At 39.3% G+C, this 19,977-nt stretch overlaps 1 protein-coding gene across 3 annotated transcripts in view; it reads left to right on the plus strand.

The window, feature by feature from the left end:
- The window catches only part of grin2aa (glutamate receptor, ionotropic, N-methyl D-aspartate 2A, a), a 472,867-nt gene that overhangs the window by 319,602 nt on the left and 133,288 nt on the right, over positions 1 to 19,977 (plus strand). For all 3 annotated transcript variants that reach the window (XM_061905858.1, XM_061905859.1, XM_061905856.1), the window contains one exon: positions 15,345 to 15,547. In XM_061905858.1, the coding sequence (XP_061761842.1) occupies positions 15,345 to 15,547 (203 nt within the window). The remainder of the gene's footprint in view (positions 1 to 15,344; positions 15,548 to 19,977) is intronic.

Raw genomic sequence — 19,977 nt, forward strand, 5'->3', positions numbered from 1 at the left:
CCTGCTCTTTTGTTCACCCGTGACAGAGGGTGCGTTTGTGGGGGTCCAACAAGGTGGAGGGTGCCGCCGAAGAGAAGGGTAAGTCAGGGAAATATGAAATGGCGGAGTAGATTCAATTATTTAATATGGAAGGAAATGTGTGTCTTTTTATGTAACCAACTCTGAAAAAGATTTCCAACCATAATAAAAGAAAATATGCAACACAAAGAGATGTGTAACCTCTCAAAAAAAAAAACAACCAAAGAAAAATGCAACCAAAATTATTTTTTCTAAACCCCCCCGAAACCCAATTTGCAGCCATGATAAAGGGAAACCAAAGCGGTCATGTTAAACACCGCACCAAAAAAAGATTTGCAATCATAAAAAAAAGATTTGTAACCCAAAATATATTTTTTTGCTTGTTTAAAATCGTTTTTTGCATGTTTATGCATGTCTAAAATTAAACAAAATTGCTTAAAATATTTTTTTGCACGTTTAAACAATGTCTGAAATCAAACCAAATTTTTGTAGCCAAAACATCGTACAAGTAAAAAAAATATCCGATTTTCAATCAAACAAAATCTATTTACAGCCATTAAAAAGTGAAACCAAAAAGTGATTTTCAACCCCCTACCCCCAAGAAGAATTGCAATCATAAAAAAAAAAAAAATATTTGTTATAAATCTTTTTTTTTTTTTTTTGCAGGTTTAAAAAAAAAACTAAAATTAAACAAAATGGTTTAAAATAATTTTCTTGGATGTTTTAAAAAAAAATTCAAAAATTAACAACATCGTTTAAAATTGTTTTTTAATGTTTCAAAAATTTCTAAAATTCAACACATTTGCTTAAAATAATTTTTTGCGCATTTGCTAAAAGTGTAAAATCAAACCAAATTTTTTTAGCCAAAAATCGGTATATGCAAAACAAATATCCGATTTTCAATCAGACAAAACCTATTTGTAGCCATTAAAAAGTGAAAACAAAAAATGTATTTTCACCCCCCCTCCAAAGAAGATTTGCAATCATAAAAATATATGTTCGTTCCAAATCGTTTTCTTGCATGTTTAAAAAAAAATAATCTCAAATTAAAAATTGTGTACAATCATTTTCCTGCATGTTTAAAAAAAATAATCTAAAATTAAACAAGACAATTTAAAATCATTTTTTCCACATTGTCTAATGAGACATTTGTCTAAAATTAAACCAAATTTTTGTAGCCTGAAAAAAAATGGTACTTGCAAACAAAATACACGATTTTCAATCAAACAAAAGTAATTTGTAGCCATTAAAAAATGATGTTCAACCCCCCAAGAAGATTTGCAATCGTAAAAAAAGATATGCAACTCAAAAATGTTGTACTACATTGTTTGGCATGTATAAAAACATTTTCAAAATCAAACAGAATTGTTTAAAATATTTTTTAGCATAATTAAAAACGATAATTTAAATTATATAATTTTTTCCATGTTTAAAAAATGTCTAAAATCAAACCAAATTTTTGTAGCCGAAAAATCGGATTAGCAAATAAAATATCCGATTTTCAATCAAGCAAAATGTATTTGTAGACATTAAAAAGTGAAACCAAAAAAGGGATGTTTAACTCCCCAGCCCCCCAAAAAGATATGCAATCATAGATATCAAAAGATATGTAACTCAAAATTGTTCTAAAAAATGTTTGGGCATATTTAAAAATACTATACTGCACAAATCCACTGGGCCTCGTCATGGTTACCTCTGGGGGTGCTCTGTGTCACGCCACACCACTCTCTAACAACTGTAATATGGAGTGTTTCATCCGTACCCGGTTGAACCAGGAAACTTCTCTGTCTCTTCCTCTCCGGGCATGGATTGAGAGCCCTTCTTTCTCTAATTGGAGAGAAGTGGAGGACAAGAGGGACCGGAGACAGGAGTGCATATGATTTCAACTGCTTTGTTAACTCCCCTCACTCATTCCCCCTTTCAAGTTCTTATCCCACTGAGTGAAAACTGAATGTGAATGTTGGGTGAGGTCTGCTTAGTCAAGGTGAAAACAGCTGCTGTGGATTCATGCAAGGGTTATCACTCCATCCCTGATTTGTTTGAAGCATGTTTTACGCAGTCTTGGCCCTGATTAGGCATTTTCAAGCGGAGACAAACTAAAAACACCAATACCGCAGTGGCTGGTGCCAAAATATTTATACTCCAAAACCAGGAGGATGTGCTTGGGTAAAGATAGTTTCGCCCTGTTGTAGTGACAAAACAACTGGATTGATGCAAACAAGCAATCCAAACTGTCAGAGCCAACGACAGTGGTTGAAGTATAATTTTCCCCCCGTTAGCATTGAGTCATTGTGTGGCAGAACAATCCCTATAGATCAGCTACTACCAGTCCAAAATAATCGTAATCTCCCACGTACACATTTCATTTACTTGGAAACAAATGGCATTCTGGTCACCTTCTGTTGGAGGCTAAATTGCGGAGTTTTTTTTATGAATGGTTAAAAGGACAGTGTTGTATGTGTGAGGCAGTTGGTGTTGCAGACCAACCTTGACATAAATGGCTTCCCTCACTCTTCTTTTGTACCATCCGTCCTCCCTGTCCAGAATCTGTACGTTTGTGTTCTTAAGAGTGCTGTTTCTCCCTGAGGTGCAGGTACACAACTGAGTCTTGGTCTGGAGATCTGAACAATCCAAGTCTAAGACTAGATCGGACCAATCTAAGTCAAAGACTTGATCTGATCAATCTAAGTCTGCGACTAGGTCTGAACAACTCGTATGAGGGGCCAAAACTTCTTCCGCCACAAACTAAACAGTCCAATTGCAATCGATTGAATGCCCTGAGATGACAACCACCTGGATGAATAAGGAGCTTCATAGACAATACCACAGCAGTGTTGGCTGCCAGATAAAAAAAACCCAATAAGAGCGCACTGTATGGTGGAACTCGATTGGCTCACCCTCAGGCACCCTTACTATTTTGGATGGAATGAGTGTAAAGGTGACTCTGTGGGTGTTATTTTATGTCTAGATGGCTCTGGTAATGTTAAAACCAGTACTTAGTAGGTCATAAATATGTTTGTTATGCTAGAGCTATAAAAACAGTATTTGTAATATAATCAATAATACCTACTCCGCAGAATGAGTGGAAACAAAGTCATAGTGAGTGGAAGCAGAGTCCGAGCCAGTGGAAACAGAGTTCAAGCCTGTAGAAACAAAGTCTGCGCGAGTGGAAACAGAGCCCAAGCCAGTGGTAACAGAGTCTGAGCGAGAGGAAACAAGACTCCATGCAAGTGAAAACAGAATCTGTATGAGTGAAAACAAAGTCTAAGTCAGTGGAAACAGAGTCTGAGCGAATAAAAACAGAGTCAGCCTATGCCAGTAGAAACAGTCTGAGCGAGTGGAAACAAGAGTCTGTGCGAGTGAAAACAGAGTCTGAGCGAGTGGAAACAAGAGTCCATGAGAGTGAAAACAGAGTCTGTGCGAGTGAAAACAGAGTCTAAGTCAGTGGAAACGGAGTCTGTGCCAGTGAAAACAGTCAGCCTGAGCCAGTGGAAATGACTCAGAGCGAGTGGAAACAGAGTCCGAGCGAGTGGAAACAGAGTCTGTGCGAGTGGAAACAGCGTCCGTGCGAGTTGAAACAGTCTGTGCAAGTGAAAACAGAGTCTGTGCGAGTGTAAACAGAGTAAGCTAGTGGAAACAGAGTTTGAGCGAGTGAAAACAGAGTCATCCCAAGCCCGCGGAAACAGAGCCCGAGCCAGTGGAAAGAGTCAGAGCGAGTGGAAACAGAGTCCGTGCAAGTGAAAACAGAGTAACCTAGTGGAAACAGAGTTTGAGCGAGTGAAAACAGAGTCAACCCGAGCCCATGAAAACAGAGCCCGAGCCAGTGGAAAGAGTCAGAGCGAGTGGAAACAGAGTCAGAGCGAGTGGAAACAGAGTCCGAGCGAGTGGAAACACAGTCCGAGCGAGTGACAACATAGTTTAAGCCAGTGGAAACAGAGTCTGAGCGAGTAAAAAAAGAGTAAGCCCGTGCCAGTAGAAACAGTCTGAGCGAGTGGAAACAAGAGTCTGTGCGAGTGAAAACAGAGTCTAAGTCAGTGGAAACAGAGTTTAAACCAGTGGAAACAAAGTGTGCGAGTAGAAACAGAGTCTGAGCAAGTGGAAACAAGAGTTCATGCGAGTGAAAACAGAGTCTGTGTGAGTGAAAACAGAGTCTAAGTCACTAGAAACTGAGTCTGTGCAAGTGAAAACAGAGTCTAAGCCAGTGGAAACAGTCTGTGCGAGTAAAAACAGAGTCAGCCCGTGCCAGTAGAAACAGTCTGAGCGAGTAGAAACAAGAGTCCATGCGAGTGAAAACAATAGTCTCTGCGAGTGAAAACAGAGTCTAAGTCAGTGGAAACAGAGTCTGTGCGAGTGAAAACAGAGTCAGCCCGACCCAGTGGAAACAGAGCCCGAACCAGTGGAAAGACTCAGAGCGAGTGGAAACAGAGTCCGAGCGAGTGGAAACAGAGCCCAAGCCAGTGGAAACAAAGTCTGTGCGAGTGCAAACAGAGTCTGTGCAAGTGGAAAGAGAGTCTGTGCGAGTGACAACAGAGTCTAAGTCAGTGGAAACAGTCCGTGCAAGTGAAAACAGAGTCTAAGCCAGTGGCAAAAGTCTGAGCGAGGGAAAACAGAGTCTGAATGAGTGAAAACAGAGTCTGATTCAGTGGAAATGGAGTGTAAGCCGGTGAAAACAGAGTTTAAGCCAGTGGGAACAGTCTGAGCGAATGAAAACAGGGTCCGAGCGAGTCAAAACAGGGTCTGCGTGAACTCAAAAAGAATGGGCTTTTCTTTATGTCTGAAGTTTTTGGCTTTGTTTTGATGCCATAAAAAAAATGTTAGACCCTGCTTCAGGCCTTTGGACTAGAGTCGTCTTTTCTTAATAGGTCTGTGAACATCAACTGATTAAAGGAGAAACATCCTCTGAGATAAACTTAACAGTTCAGGTGCAATCAATTGAAAGCCCTGAGAATAAATTGATGAATGAGAATATTAGCAAGCGTTGTCAATAGGATGCAGTGCAGTTTGTACGCCACTAAAAACTGAAACTACTACTAGTAAACATTAGTTTTTACCTTGCTTTTGAACAGAAGCACGTGCAGTCACAGGGGTTCATGCGTATATAGGGAGCGCATGCTGACTTGGGAAGTGCAAAATAGCTGTAGTGGGGACCGTTAGATAAACGTGGCTCTTCTCTGGGGAGAGAAGGTGACAGGCAGGCCAAGAAACCATGTACTGTCCCGAGCCATCCATCCTTCCCCCTACTCACACGTGCACACACATACACACACACCGAGGCGTCTACGACAGCTGACTGAGCCATTGACAGTGTGTGGAAAACCTTGCTAATCCCTGTCAAAGGATAAAAACCACTCAAAGCAAAACAATTAAAATGCTAATTTCGTTTCCTACATTCGGCTCTCCAGGCAGGCAAAGGAACAATGTTAAAATGTGTGTGTGTGTGAGCGTGTGTGTGTGTGTTTGCAATAACCACTGTTTGAGAGCAAGGTCAGAATGGACGAACCATTTATTCAGGATGTGAGTGCGAGCTGAGGTAAGTTAGCTTTACATGTTTTGTGTCTTTGTCAAGCAGAACCAAATAAGGTTAACCAAACCTTCTTAGGGTTGGAACAGTTCAAAAATGTCCACAGTTTGGATCTTACTACGGTGTGTTACACTGTTTTTGGTATGTCTACAGAGTCCAGAAACCATATATACCAATAATCCACCATTATCATGAATCATTTGAGGTTCTTTCAAACACATTTTATGAAATACGTTAAAATGTCTCTTAAATCTCTGACCCTTGAATTAGTGTAAACCAAAAATATAAGTGTATCTTTAGAACCATATTATATACCATCAACATAAAGTGAAGCACAATCTTTACAAACAGTAGTTTTTAAACATTCTCATGTTTATTGATACAATACATCATTGGGCAGCTTTGACAAGAATTTGTAAGGTAACATGTAGGGGTTGGGTGATATGGACCAAAACTGCTACTGCGGTATTTTCAGTCTGAATGGTGGTACACGGTACATTCCGGTATCTTAAAAAACGTGGAAAGTGCTTGAGGTTCCCAAAACGTTTTACAGCTCGATAACCAGTGTTGGAATATCCAGATTATTTTTGTTGTAAGTAGCAACGTAATGTGTTGCGGATTTTTAAAAAGTAATTATGTAAATGAAGGTTCTCATTTCTCATTCGTCCAAGTTGTTGTCATCTCAGGGCATTCAATCGATCACAACTGGACTGTTTGGTTTGTCTTGGAAGACGTTTCAGTGCTCATCCACGTAGGCTTCATCAGTTCATGATCATAGATTTAGATTGGCCAGATTTAGTCTTAGTCTTAGATTGGCCAGAAGTAGTCTTAAACTTACAGTAGATTGGTCATACCTAGTCTTAGACTTAGATTGGTCAGGTATAGTCTAGCGGCTGGTGCAAAAATCCCCAAATGTTTATACCAGGGGGTTGTGCCTGGCCAAGGATAGTTTCGCCCAACAGTAGTGAGAAAAACAACTGTTTTGATGCAAACGAGCAATCTGAACTGTCAAAGCCAACGACAGTTGATGAAGTGTAATTTCCCTTCGTTAGCACTGAGATATTGTGTGGCAGAACGATCGCTGCTTTGTTTTGTTTTTTTGTTTTTTTGTGGAATTGATTCAGGGCTGTTTAGAAATAAAAAAAAAGAGTGTTTGTGTCCTTTCCATACATCGGCGGTGCCGCCCACCAGAACATAAGCAGGGGCTAGCATTAGCTTGGAAGTTTGTCCGCAGACTGAGCAGATGTTCCATGTGGCCTTCTCGACATTGTTTGATTCCCAGAAGGAGGCGGATCAGTGTTTCAGTGTCGAATGAGCGGTCCGGGACACAAGGTTTCCCCGGCCTTTGACATTGTTCGATTCCGCAAGCGGGTGGATCAGTAATTTGGTGCCGAATGAGCGGTTTCCCCAGACAAACGTTGACAGCAGTTCGATCACATTTCTGTCAATTTGCGTGATACTCCAAATTTACTGTAACAGGAGATTCTGTTTTTATTGGCCAATCCTATAACTCCAGAACTCACTGGGCCTTACTTTTCCTCACTCCAGAACGTTATTTTTGTAAGTACTGTAAGTAAGTAAGTACATTTTATTTATTGAGTGTTTTTCACAGATAAAATCACAAAGTGCTGTACAAAACATTGGCAAAGTAAAACAGCAATTCAATTTAAAACAACGGGGCAACGACATAAAAAGGATACAAAGTGGATTAAAAATGATAGTTAAAAGGTTTATCAACTAAAATCTTTACTAAGAAAATAAGTTTTCAATTGTTTCTAAAAAGTATCAACACAGTCAAGATCACGGAGGAACTGGTACACATTTTTTCAGAGTCTGGGAGCTATAGCCTTGAATGTCAGGTCTCCAGAGGATTTTAAATACGTTTTTGGGGTCTTTAGAAGACCTTGGCCTTCAGATCAGAGGCTGCGCCTTGAAGAGTAGGGGCATAGCAAGTCAGTGATGTAATTAGGGGCCCCACCATGCAACGCGCAGAATTTCAGGACAAAAATCTTAACGCCAAAAGACTACATAAAATGGGGGTGAGAAGGGCGGTTGTGGGTGCACAGGTCAAAAGTCTGGCAGCCGCAATTTGTATAGTCTGAAGTCTCTTTAGTGTTGAATTGTTGAAGAGAGTGAAATTTCTCACTTTAAGAAATATTTCTGAGATGATAAAAACAGTTTTCGTTCAGGTGACAACAGTGACCTTCCAAAGACATGGACTGATCAAACACAACCTCAAGGTTTCTGAGACTGCTTTTAACAGATGCACCTAGAGCACCAAGGGAGTTCTTGATCAGGGGGATCTTTTTATCGGGAGCAATCATCAGAGTTTTCGTTTTGCCATCGTCATGGACTTGAACACGCAAAAGGAAACAATATCAAACAAGCAGCTTGCAAGCACCCTTGAAATATCGGACGGGATAGAGGCTTAAGATGTCAGCGAGATCTTTCTGACCTGTGTCTGTTCTTCCTTTAGTACTAAGGTATTAATAAAAACAAGTAAAGTAGAATGAAGTTTAAGTAAAAAAAAAGGTTATTAATTGTGAAACTTTCATGAACCGTTCCATCCCTAAACCTTTCACAGCACTCCCAAATCATCACATTTACATGACTGCGTGTATGGAAGTGTACACGCCAAACAACTTAGACTGCAAATCAGCGTGTCCGTACTGAGAGAAAAGAAAAAAAAAACATGCGTTAGAGAGTTTTTAAATGGAATGAGCGAGTGGAAGCAATGTTTCGACGTTTTCTGCCTGCTGTTGTATGAATAATTGAAGAGTGGTACAACCCCCCTCTATCTCTGCACCAGCCCGAGCACATACACACGGCGTGTAGAGACAGGTGTGTACGGGGGAGTGCATCCATGAGGGAATTTGTGACATTGCTGCTCTGAAAACTTGATCAATTATTGACATGTGATGCAGTCACATACCTGCTCTTAACATCCTGCAGATACAGAAAACAACAAATCCGTTCGTGGTCCGCAGCGACAGCCGGTTTTACTCGGAGAACAAATAGGAACAAGTCCACTCAACTACGGACGCCCGTAGTAACAAATTCTTCTGTCGATTGAGTGGAATTGATTGTTGATTCTTCATGCCATGAAGCAACTGAAGCTGAATGGCGTGCAGTACTCGTCTGCAACCAGCAGAAGCGTCCTTGGTTCAGTCTCATCGAATTTGCAGTATTTTAGAATCCTGTCCGGTACGGGAAGTTCAAGCATGAAACAGGAGTTCAAAACATATATTGTATGGGCTGCACCGGTATATAAGCTTCAGCCACTAAATTTTAGAAGAACAAAACATTTTTTCCAAACATTAGACGCACCGGACTATAAGCCGCAGATATATACGTTTTGAAATGAGTTATTTACACATAAAATATTTTGTAAATTTTTGTTTGCATACTTTAATTGTTTCCAAACAGCAGACAGTAAAACGGCTGATCAAACAAAACAGAAGTCATCGTCATGGACCCACTAGCTACGGAAGCTAAACAGACTCAATAACTCCACAGTAACGTTTTGGTGAATTTACGATACTAAAACAATACAAAATAATGGCAATGTAAGTTATTATTACTAACACACACACTCGTAGTAAGTGTGTTACTGCTAAATAGGCTAGCTGCATTACACGTATAAATATGTGTGAAAACACTTCTACAGATATCACACATGGGACGGTTAATAGGTACCAATTGTTTAGTTATATTGTAAAACTTGCAAACATTGCTTGGAGTGATGAATGAAGAATCCATATGAGTAAAAACGCTATGGACGGCTCAAAGACCAAACAGCGACTGTACTATCGGTTAGTTAATACAAAATTACAAACAGAAAGGCAATGCAGCACTGCAGTACATACGCACAAACAACAACACACCTATTCAGTGAGTATGCTTTTTTTTTTTTTTTAACTAGTTATTTCATAAATTAACCGCACCGGATTCAAACCCTTGGAAAAAAGTAGCGGCCCATAGACAGGAATTTATGGAAGATTCAAAATAAAACACAAAACAATTTGTTGATTGATAAAATTTCAGTTTAGTTCACAATCTATCTTAAAAACAAGTTGCTCTATTTGATTAATTATGCACATTTTATGAAGGTTATTCCTAAATCAATCAAAACTATTTTTTTGCAGCAAAAACTTCATATTTGTGTCTCATGTTGCCTTTTTCATAAAAGTCAAGAAAAAAACAAAGTGATATGTAGATGAGAATGAGAGCAACACTTTTTCGGTTTGTTTGTTTGTTTAAAGTGTCTCGATACAAATTGTGGAATTCACACTGATAATGCAGCCTTGAACTTTGTCCGACAGCAATACCAATTTGATATAATATCAACAGAAATCATACATATAGTCACCTCTTGCCACTTCGTGCTCCGGATTTTGCAGCTTCACTCTTGTGTTTTTTCAAAATGTATTCATAAAAAAATGATGCACAGTTCCTCACTGTTTCAAAAAATATTGCATATTTAAGCACATCTTATGTATTGTTGGCCTAAAATTAGCATTGTTGAGCATGAAAAATGGCTATTAGCTTTACTCTCTTGTACAATAGATTATTTTCATCATCATCAAGCTATTGCAGTATTTTCACAGGTCTCTAGTTTTATTGTTCAAGAACTGTGTGTTTGTGTGAATATAATTTATCAATATTACATATTAATAAAATTAATCACAATTATTATTCTTTATTTAATATTATATATCAATAATTACGGCTTCACGGTGGAAGAGGGGTTAGTGCGTCTGCCTCACAATACGAAGGTCCTGCATTCCTGGGTTCAATCCCAGGCTCGGGATCTTTCTGTGTGGAGTTTGCATGTTCTCCCCGTGAATGCTTCGGGTTCCCTCCGGGTACTCCGGCTTCCTCCCACTTCCAAAGACATGCACCTGGGGATAGGTTGATTGGCAACACTAAATTGGCCCTAGTGTGTGAATGTGAGTGTGAATGTTGTCTGTCTATCTGTGTTAGCCCTGCGATGAGGTGGCGACGTGTCCAGGGTGTACACCGCCTTCCACCCGATTGTAGCTGAGATAGGCGCCAGCGCCCCCCGCAACCCCAAAAAGGAATAAACGGTAGATAATGGATGGATCAATAACAACTACATATTAATTAGTATTTATCTAACTTAGTTATTATTTTTATTTATTTATTATTATTCGGAATTGATATTATTATTATTTATTATTATATATTATTATTAATCTTATCATCATTGTATATTATTATACATTAATTATTACTGTACATTAATATTAATTATTATTAATCTAAACTATTCTGTATTATTATATATAATCTATTATTAATCTGAATTAAATAAATTATTTTTGTTTAATATTATTAATCCAAATGATTACCTATTATATGTTGATGCATAATTATATATTAATTATTGTTAAATTGAAATGATTTATTATTGTTTTGTATCAATTATGAATCATCTAAACCATTGTTGTTATTCTTAGTACTTTGAGTTATTAGCCCTTTTGTTCATATGTTAAGTGCAATACAAATTAAACCTATTATCAGTCTTCAAGAACTGTGTGTGCGTGTAATTCTAAATTATTGTACCGCTTGTCTGATTGATGTCTTATACACAATGCAGTACATTATGTTTTATTTCCATTATTATTATTTATATTATTATGTAAACTGCATAATCATAGTACTTCTAAAACGACTGTAATGGTCATGCTAAAGGGGTTTTTAATAAGGTTTTAAAAACGTTTTTATGCTCTAATTATGAAAATATTAGATTTATTAATAATTCCTATAATTCATTTACCACGGTCAGGCCCTGAACCAATTAAGAGCACTACACAAGGCTTTGATGTAAAGTAAAACACGAAAATAATTGCTGTGGCTTATCCTGGAACGGACTGCTTGCATCCGATGCCTAAATCGAACATATGTGATACAAATACCTACATACAGGTTTTTTAGTTGATATCGGATTGATATTTGTCCAATTAATAAATATCGCACCGGGACACCCCGATGTATGATTGCTTTTGCAGATAGAGTGGTGATCGTAGACTTAATGAGCAGAAGAAAACCGATAGCAACATACAAAGTAACATTAAGTCACAAGATGAAAATTTTATTTTTGAATATTAATATTAAAATAATAACAGATTAGATTCATATAGCGCTTTTCTATACACTGGACACTCATGGAGAAGTGAGAACCCATCATTTATTCACACATTAGTGTAAGCTACATTTGCAGCCCCAGCTGCCCTGGCTTAGACATGCAAGCCAATTTATCCGAAAAATATCTGAAAACGTGAATTCAGTATCTTATGCCAGTACGCAGTCTCTGTCCAATGATTTTGAGGCTCATTCAGCGTCAGATAATGTCTCCAAACGTACGGCTGGGGAAACTTTAAGGTCTTTGTGGTCGTTTTAGGGATCGAGGGGCATTTAAATGTGAAGGTTACTTTGTATTAAAGGGATCATATAATGATAATTAGACTACATTTAAAGTGCGTTTAAGTATTATTATGATGTCTGTCTCCCTATTTGAAACGACTATGCACGTATATCCATGCAGAAATATTGTATTATACACAGCTGTTTATGTCATTTACATATCATCAAGTTAAAGGGCAACTGCCCTTTTTTTATTTATATTTTGCTTATCATTTCAAATCCCTCTCTGTGACAAAAGCACCATTTTTTTCTTTTTTATGCAAATAAATGCTAAGGTCAGCGATGAAGGCAATGGTGATTTGATCTACAATATTCCGTCTATGAAGCCCTTTAAAACCATTTTATATAAATGCCGTAAATATATATGTCATGTAGCAACAGGCACTTTTATTTAACAATATGTAATATTTACGGTATTTTGGTCTTTTTATGCATTACCAGAGCATTTTTTTCCATATAGTGCATCCCTTTTCTTTTTATCAACAAAACTACTAATCACTGATCCAGAAACTTTTATTTTTGAGCCTGAATACAAGGAAGATGATCTACAAGTTTTAGAAGCTGAGTAATAAACAAATGCAACTTAAGTCAAACACAAAGCATCACGTAGCAGTATTGCTAAGTTCTAAACAAGATTACCAATTATGAATATAATTAAACAATCATTTACTGTACAATGTCTGCTCTCACTGCGATGTTTATATATTTTAGCACAAGACCTGTCTTCGCCGTTTAGATGATGAATTAGTCATAATCCTCGCTTGTTTTGTCAAAATTAAAGTAAACACTTTATTATTATTTCAAAGCAGGTTATCAATTGAATATCTATTTTGTACAAATTTTCCAGTATAATTAAAGTTTTTTTACAGCATTAAACTTTACATTGAAAAAACTCCAGCGCTGTTTTTTATGCAAAAATGATTTCGAGTGAGCTGCCAGTTTTATTGTGTAAAAATCTACCATTGTGATTTGACTGGAGCACATTTTTTGCGGTAAAAAAAAACCTACCAGCTCAGTTGGCAGAATAAAACAAAACCAAATAGTGGTACTGTTTTTCTATTTACAGTTTACAGTAATATTTTGTAAAAAAACAAAAAAAACAACAACAAACAAAACACCATACATTTTTTCAATTTACTGTAACGTGGCAAAAAAAATAAAATATATATATATATAAAATGGTTACCATATATTCCGGCCTATAGGCACACACCCACTAACATTTTTAGAGAAAAACATATTTTTCCGTATTTGAGCCACTCCCGAGTATGAGCCACAGATATATATGTTGTTAAATGATATAGTCGAAGTTTCTGTGTTTTTTTTCCCTGCTCTTCAGGGAAAAGCCCCTGAAGAGCAGGGAAACCTGCAAAACAGGCTTGCAGGGATAAAATAGCCCTTTTTTTTTCCTGACCTAACATATATGTTGGTAAATTAGGTATTCACACATAACTATTTTGTAAATGTTTATACACATACCTGAATTGTTTCCAAAAGTTGTCTGTAACACGGCAGTTAAACAGCTGATCAAAATAAACAGAGGTCATCACCACGGACCCACTAGCTGCGGAAGCTCACTCTCCAATCAGCTAAACCGACTCAACAACTCCACTGTGACATTTTGGTGAATTTACTGAGTAATTTGTGTAACTGAAGCAATACAAAAAGAAGGCCATTATAAGTTAATAATACTAACACAGACACTTTTAAACGTGTTAGCATTTAACCTAATGCTAAAGACCCTTGTGTAATTATATTGTGATGGCTCGTACAAATATGCATGAAAACACTCCTACAGACGTCACACATGGGACGCTTTAGTAAGTAAGAATGGTTTTAGTTACATTGTAAAACTTACAAACGTTGCTTGGAGCGATGAATGAAAAATACGAGTAGAACGCTTTGGACGGCTGGAAGACGGAACTGTACTTCTCCCGTCCAAAGGCAAAACCCAGTAACTCAATTTTGGTCAAAACTGAGCTGAGAATAATTTTGGAGTTCCTAGGTGATATGCTTTACATTACTGTATGCGATACTGTAATTTGTTCCGTAAGTAAACTGTTACACGCATGGCAGTACCTAGCAACTACCACATAACCGCGTAGATACAACAGAAAAACCTAGTATCTCAAGGGACCAATCGAAGCTTCTTTGTCAGTCACCTTATTGTCTTTAATGAGACATTTGCACGAATGGGGGCCGACGGTCAACCTGATTATGTGATATTATGGCACGAAGGGATATTTGGAAGATTGGCCCAGGACGTTGCAAGCACCTTCATTAAATGCATTGTTCTTGATTCTTCTTCCCCTTGCATACTCTTTTGGGCAGATAACTGTGGAGGTCAAAATAAAAACTGGACGCTGTACACGGCTCTTGCCCAATGTGCAAACGCAGAATGGGGCCCACCCGAGATTGTGATAAAATATCTAGAGAAAGGGCACACGTTCATAAGAGCAGATTATATCCATGGCTCAATCGGCAAGAAAATGAAAGCTCAAGAAAACATCCATACGTTTGATGACTTAGTAAATCTTTGTAAGACAGCATCGAGATGGATTGGTTTTCCTTTGTTTTTTCTCAAAATCAGCTAGAAGTGAGATACTAGGTTTTGCCTTTGGACGGGAGACTTGTACTTCCAGCTAAAACCACTAAACGGAAAGAACACCTGCAGTAAGCGAAACCGTTAATAGAACAAACAATAACACACCTTTCCGTTCATTTGCTCCGGTTTCTTTGCAAACCATTTGTAATATGACTGTTAGCGGGGAAAAAAAAGTCCATAAATTAGACGCATATAATTTTACATCAAAATTCTGGTGACCGAGTTGCTCGCCATTTTTCTCTATATATTTTTTTTTCTCAGCCTACATTAAAAAAAATAATAATAATTAGACGCATAGACGAGTTCATGTTATATTGGCTGTTACATGCGGTCTCTCACTGAAAAGGAGTTTAAAGATACGCAAATTGATTTGACATTTTCTTAAAATCACTGTTTGTTAATATGTGATCATAAATAAAACAAATAAAATGTATTGAAAATGAATAAATACAAATAAAATTATGAAAAAAAAAAAAATAATTTAAATCCTTCCCAGGCGTACACTAGAGGTAAGTTCGTACAATTATGCTAGTTTAAATATCGGTGTTTTAGTTCCTTTTTCTGCCATTCCAGTGCATTTATTCCTGATTATGTTTTGTACTTTGTAACCGCGCTTCTTGCACGGGCCCAAGTTTCCGACGTCACACCCGAATCTGAAAGAGCGCGGAGACCCCGACGTGTCCTCGCTCTGACGCCGATGTTTGACGACCGCTGATGGCGCCCTTGCGCTGCGCTGCTTTCAACCCCCCGCAGATGGGGAAGCTGGACAACGGCAGCCTGACCCTCAAGTACCCGGTGTGGCCCCGCTTCAACTCCTTCGGCGACGCCGAGATGGACGACAACCACTTGTCCATCGTCACGCTGGAGGAGAAGCCGTTTGTCATCGTGGAGGACGTGGAGCGACTGACCGGCACCTGCATGAGGAACTCCGTGCCCTGCAGGAAACATATCAAAGAGTACGTACTTGCCATTTTTGTCACCTGCATGTCTTGTGCCAGGATGTCCATAAATCCGCCATTTTTTCGTTTGCATTTCAGTCCCTAAAGGAATTTTCCGATCAAGCCTTGCGTATTACCACGGCTTCGTAACTTTGTTCAAAGCCTGCTACTTCCGCACACATTTTGGCTTATCAGAGTATTTTTTTGTATCGTCCAGCCACTCGGGAATTTTCACCTGTAAAATCAAACACTTTTCTTTCTTGTCCAGACAAAGCGGAAGCAACAACTTGATATCAAATGGCACAATTGTCATAAGACCTACTTCCTGCTCCGGTTTACAGTGCATAGACTTGTGGGTAATGTAGTACATAACATTTACTTCCTCAGTTATCTGTATTCATATGTGTGTTTAACGTGTATGTATCCAGGGTAAGACAATTATGAAATAATACAATTTTAAAATAATAATGTGGCGTGCCATTTTAAAATAACATGGATGGCCACATTAGAATTATCTGGAAGACCAATTAAAATAAAGTGGTGGGCTACAATGCTGTAGTGGTCCACCTTAAAATGACATACATGGCCACGTTATTTAAAATGAAGTGGCGGGGCGCTTAAAAATGACATAGACGGCCGCTTTAAAATTATGTAGTGGACCATATAAAATTAAGTGGGGGAACACTTAAAATGACATGGCGGGCCATGTTAAAATTACAAGGATGGACACTTTAAAAAGATGTAGTGGACCACATAAAATTAAGTGTCAGACCATGTAAAATGGCGTGGCGGGCCAAATTAAAATGACATATACGGCCACCTTAAAATTATGTAGTGTAACATGTAAAATGAAGTGGGGGGCCACAAAAATGCCGTGGCAGGTCACCTTAAAATGATGTGGCGAGCCATTTTAAAATGACAAGGATGGCCACATTAAAATGATGTGGTGGACCACATAAAACTAAGTGTCAGACCACGTAAAATGGTTTGGCGCGCCAGTTTAAAATGACATACATGGCCATGTTTAAATGAAGTGTCGGGCCGTTTAAAAAAATGATGTGGCGGGCCACTTTAAAATCATAGGGATGCCCACCTTCAAATGATGTAGTGGACCAGATAAAATTATTTGGCGGGCTACATTAAAAGGACATGGATGGCCACATTAAAGTTATGTAGTGGGCCATGTAACTTGAAGTGGAAGACCACATAAAATAGCATGGCGGCCCATTTTAAAATGATTTGGATGGCAACATTAAAATGATGTGGTGGACCGCGTAAAATGAAGTGTCAGACCATGTAAAATGGCGTGGCAGGCCAACTTAAAATGTTGTGGCGGGCCATGTTAAAATGACAAGGATGGCCAGATTAAAATGATGTTGTGGACCACATAAAATTAAGTCTCCAACCACGTAAAATGGTTTGGCACGCTAGTTTAAAAAGACATACATGGCCGTATTAAAATGAAGTGTCGGGCCGAGTAAAATGATGTGGCGGGCCATTTTAAAATTATATGGATGCCCACCTTAAAATGATGTAGTGGACCAGATAAAATTATATGGCGGGCTACATTAAAAGGACATGGATGGCCACATTAAAATGATGTAGTGGACCAGATAGAATTATGTGGCGGGCTACATTAAAAAGGACATGGATCGCCACCTTAAAACGATGTAGTGGGCCATATAACTTGAAGTGGCAGACCACATAAAATAGTGTGGCGGCCCATTTTAAAATGATTTGGATGGCAACATTAAAATTATGTGGTGGACCACATAAAATGACGTGGCGGGCCTCTTTAAAATGACCTGGATGGCCACATTAGAATGACGTGGCGGACCACGTAAAAAAATGTGTCGGGCAACTTTAAAATGATATGAATGGCCACACTAAAATGATGTGGAGGGCAACGTTAAAATTACATTGATGGCCATAATAAAATGAAATGAATGACCACATAAAATGATGCAGTGGGTCAATTTAAAATGACATAGATGGCCGCCTTAAAACGATGGTGAAGTGGTGGACCATATAAAACGATGTGGTGGGCTACATTAGAATTAGGTGTCGTGTCACTTTAAAATTATGGGACAGGTAACATTAAAATGAAGTGACGGGCAATGTTAGAATACTGTGGCGGGCCAATTTAAAATGCCATGGATGGCCACCTTGAAGTGATGTGGCAGGCCAGATTTGAGTTTGACACATGTGCGTTACACTATCTTCCTGTCATTAATGTATATTACCTCAAATAACTAAAGTATCAATATTTTGATTGGATAATCAAAATGAAAGCATAAAGATGTCATATCAGGGGTATCTGTATTTCCGTATCGACCTGCACGTCACCAGTTCACAAATGCTCCTAGCGTGCGGGTGTAAATGTGCTGGAACATAAATAAAAGTTTCAGACTTGTCAAGTGTAAAACACACACGGAGAATGTCAGCAATTTATAATGAAAATGAGTTTTATCAGTCACCGTAGTTTTCGGACCATAGGGCGCAACAGATTATAAGGGGCACTGCCGATGAACGCTCCACTTTTTAAATATTTTTTCAAATATAAGACGCATAATCGGGCGCATTGAAGGAGTCATATTATTTTTTTTTTCTAAATGTAAAACATTTCTTTGTGGTCTACAAAACATTTAATGGTGGTTCTTTGGTCAAAATGTTGCATAGATTATATTTTACAGATGATCTTCAAATCGCTTTCTGACTGTTGCTTCAGGCTTCTCCGTTTTGTGGGCGGTCTTATTTACGTGGCTCACCTTCGGCAGCGTCTTCTCCCCATCCTCTTTGTTGTAATGGTGTAGCGTGCAAGGACGGGAGTGGAAGAAGTGTCAAAAGATGGACTTAACACTTTTAATGACATTCAGACTTTACTTAAATCAATAACGCAGCATCTCCTCATCAAGAAACAACAACAACACCGGAAACGTGTCCGGTGAAAAACTGTCCGACCGGAACTCTCTAATAACCAAAGTTCCTTGGGTGAATAATGTAAACTGACTACACCGGTATGTTTTTGCGCTTTCATGGTGAGTTTACTGACAGATATAAGTAATAACTTTACACTACTTTATATTAGAAATGGATCAGCAGAGGATGGATATCCCATAAGAAGAAGTTAGAGAAAAATAATAAGATGATCGACTAGGGCGTCGGTACGGACTACAAAGGCGGACGCGCACAATTTTTCAGGATTTATGCAGATCCCAAATACAGATCAGCAGGTACCTGAAGGTAACATAATATTGCGAAACAAAACGGCAGATAATGTCTTACCATATACACATACACCATAATAATACTCCTATGTTGAAGCACATCAAGCGGTGAGACTTCATAGCTTACCAAAGTCGTACCAAATAAAATTGCTTCGAGGTTGGTAAACGAAACCAAATTCTGTCAATTAGGTGCAGCGGGTTATAAGGCTCACTGTTGAGTCTACATGTGCTTTGTGGACTTGGAGAAGGCATTCGACCGTGTCCCTCGGGAAGTCCTGTGGGGAGTGCTCAGAGAGTGTGGGGTATCGGACTGTCTTATTGTGGCGGTCCGTTCCCTGTACGATCAGTGCCAGAGCTTGGTTCGCATTGCCGGCAGTAAGTCGAACACATTTCCAGTGAGGGTTGGACTCCGCCAAGGCTGTCCTTTGTCACCGATTCTGTTCATAACTTTTATGGACAGAATTTCTAGGCGCAGTCAAGGCGTTGAGGGGTTCCGGTTTGGTAACCGCAGGATTAGGTCTCTGCTTTTTGCAGATGATGTGGTCCCGATGGCTTCATCTGACCGGGATCTTCAGCTCTCGCTGGATCGGTTCGCAGCCGAGTGTGAAGCGACCGGAATGAGAATCAGCACCTCCAAGTCCGAGTCCATGGTTCTCGCCCGGAAAAGGGTGGAGTGCCATCTCCGGGTTGGGGAGGAGACCCTGCCCCAAGTGGAGGAGTTCAAGTACCTAGGAGTCTTGTTCACGAGTGGGAGAAGAGTGGATCGTGAGATCGACAGGCGGATCGGTGCGGCGTCTTCAGTAATGCGGACGTTGTACCGATCCGTTGTGGTGAAGAAGGAGCTGAGCCGGAAGGCAAAGCTCTCAATTTACCGGTCGATCTACGTTCCCATCCTCACCTATGGTCATGAGCTTTGGGTCATGACCGAAAGGATAAGATCACGGGTACAAGCGGCCGAAATGAGTTTCCTCCGCCGTGTGGCGGGGCTCTCCCTTAGAGATAGGGTGAGAAGCTCTGCCATCCGGGAGGGACTGAAAGTAAAGCCGCTGCTCCTCCACATCGAGAGGAGCCGGATGAGGTGGTTCGGGCATCTCGTCAGGATGCCACCCGAACGCCTCCCTAGGGAGGTGTTTAGGGCACGTCCAACCGGTAGGAGGCCACGGGGAAGACCCAGGACACGTTGGGAAGACTATGTCTCCCGGCTGGCCTGGGAACGCCTCG

The sequence above is a fragment of the Nerophis ophidion genome, linkage group LG07 (assembly GCF_033978795.1).
Source record: "Nerophis ophidion isolate RoL-2023_Sa linkage group LG07, RoL_Noph_v1.0, whole genome shotgun sequence".
Taxonomy (NCBI): Eukaryota; Metazoa; Chordata; class Actinopteri; order Syngnathiformes; family Syngnathidae; genus Nerophis; species Nerophis ophidion.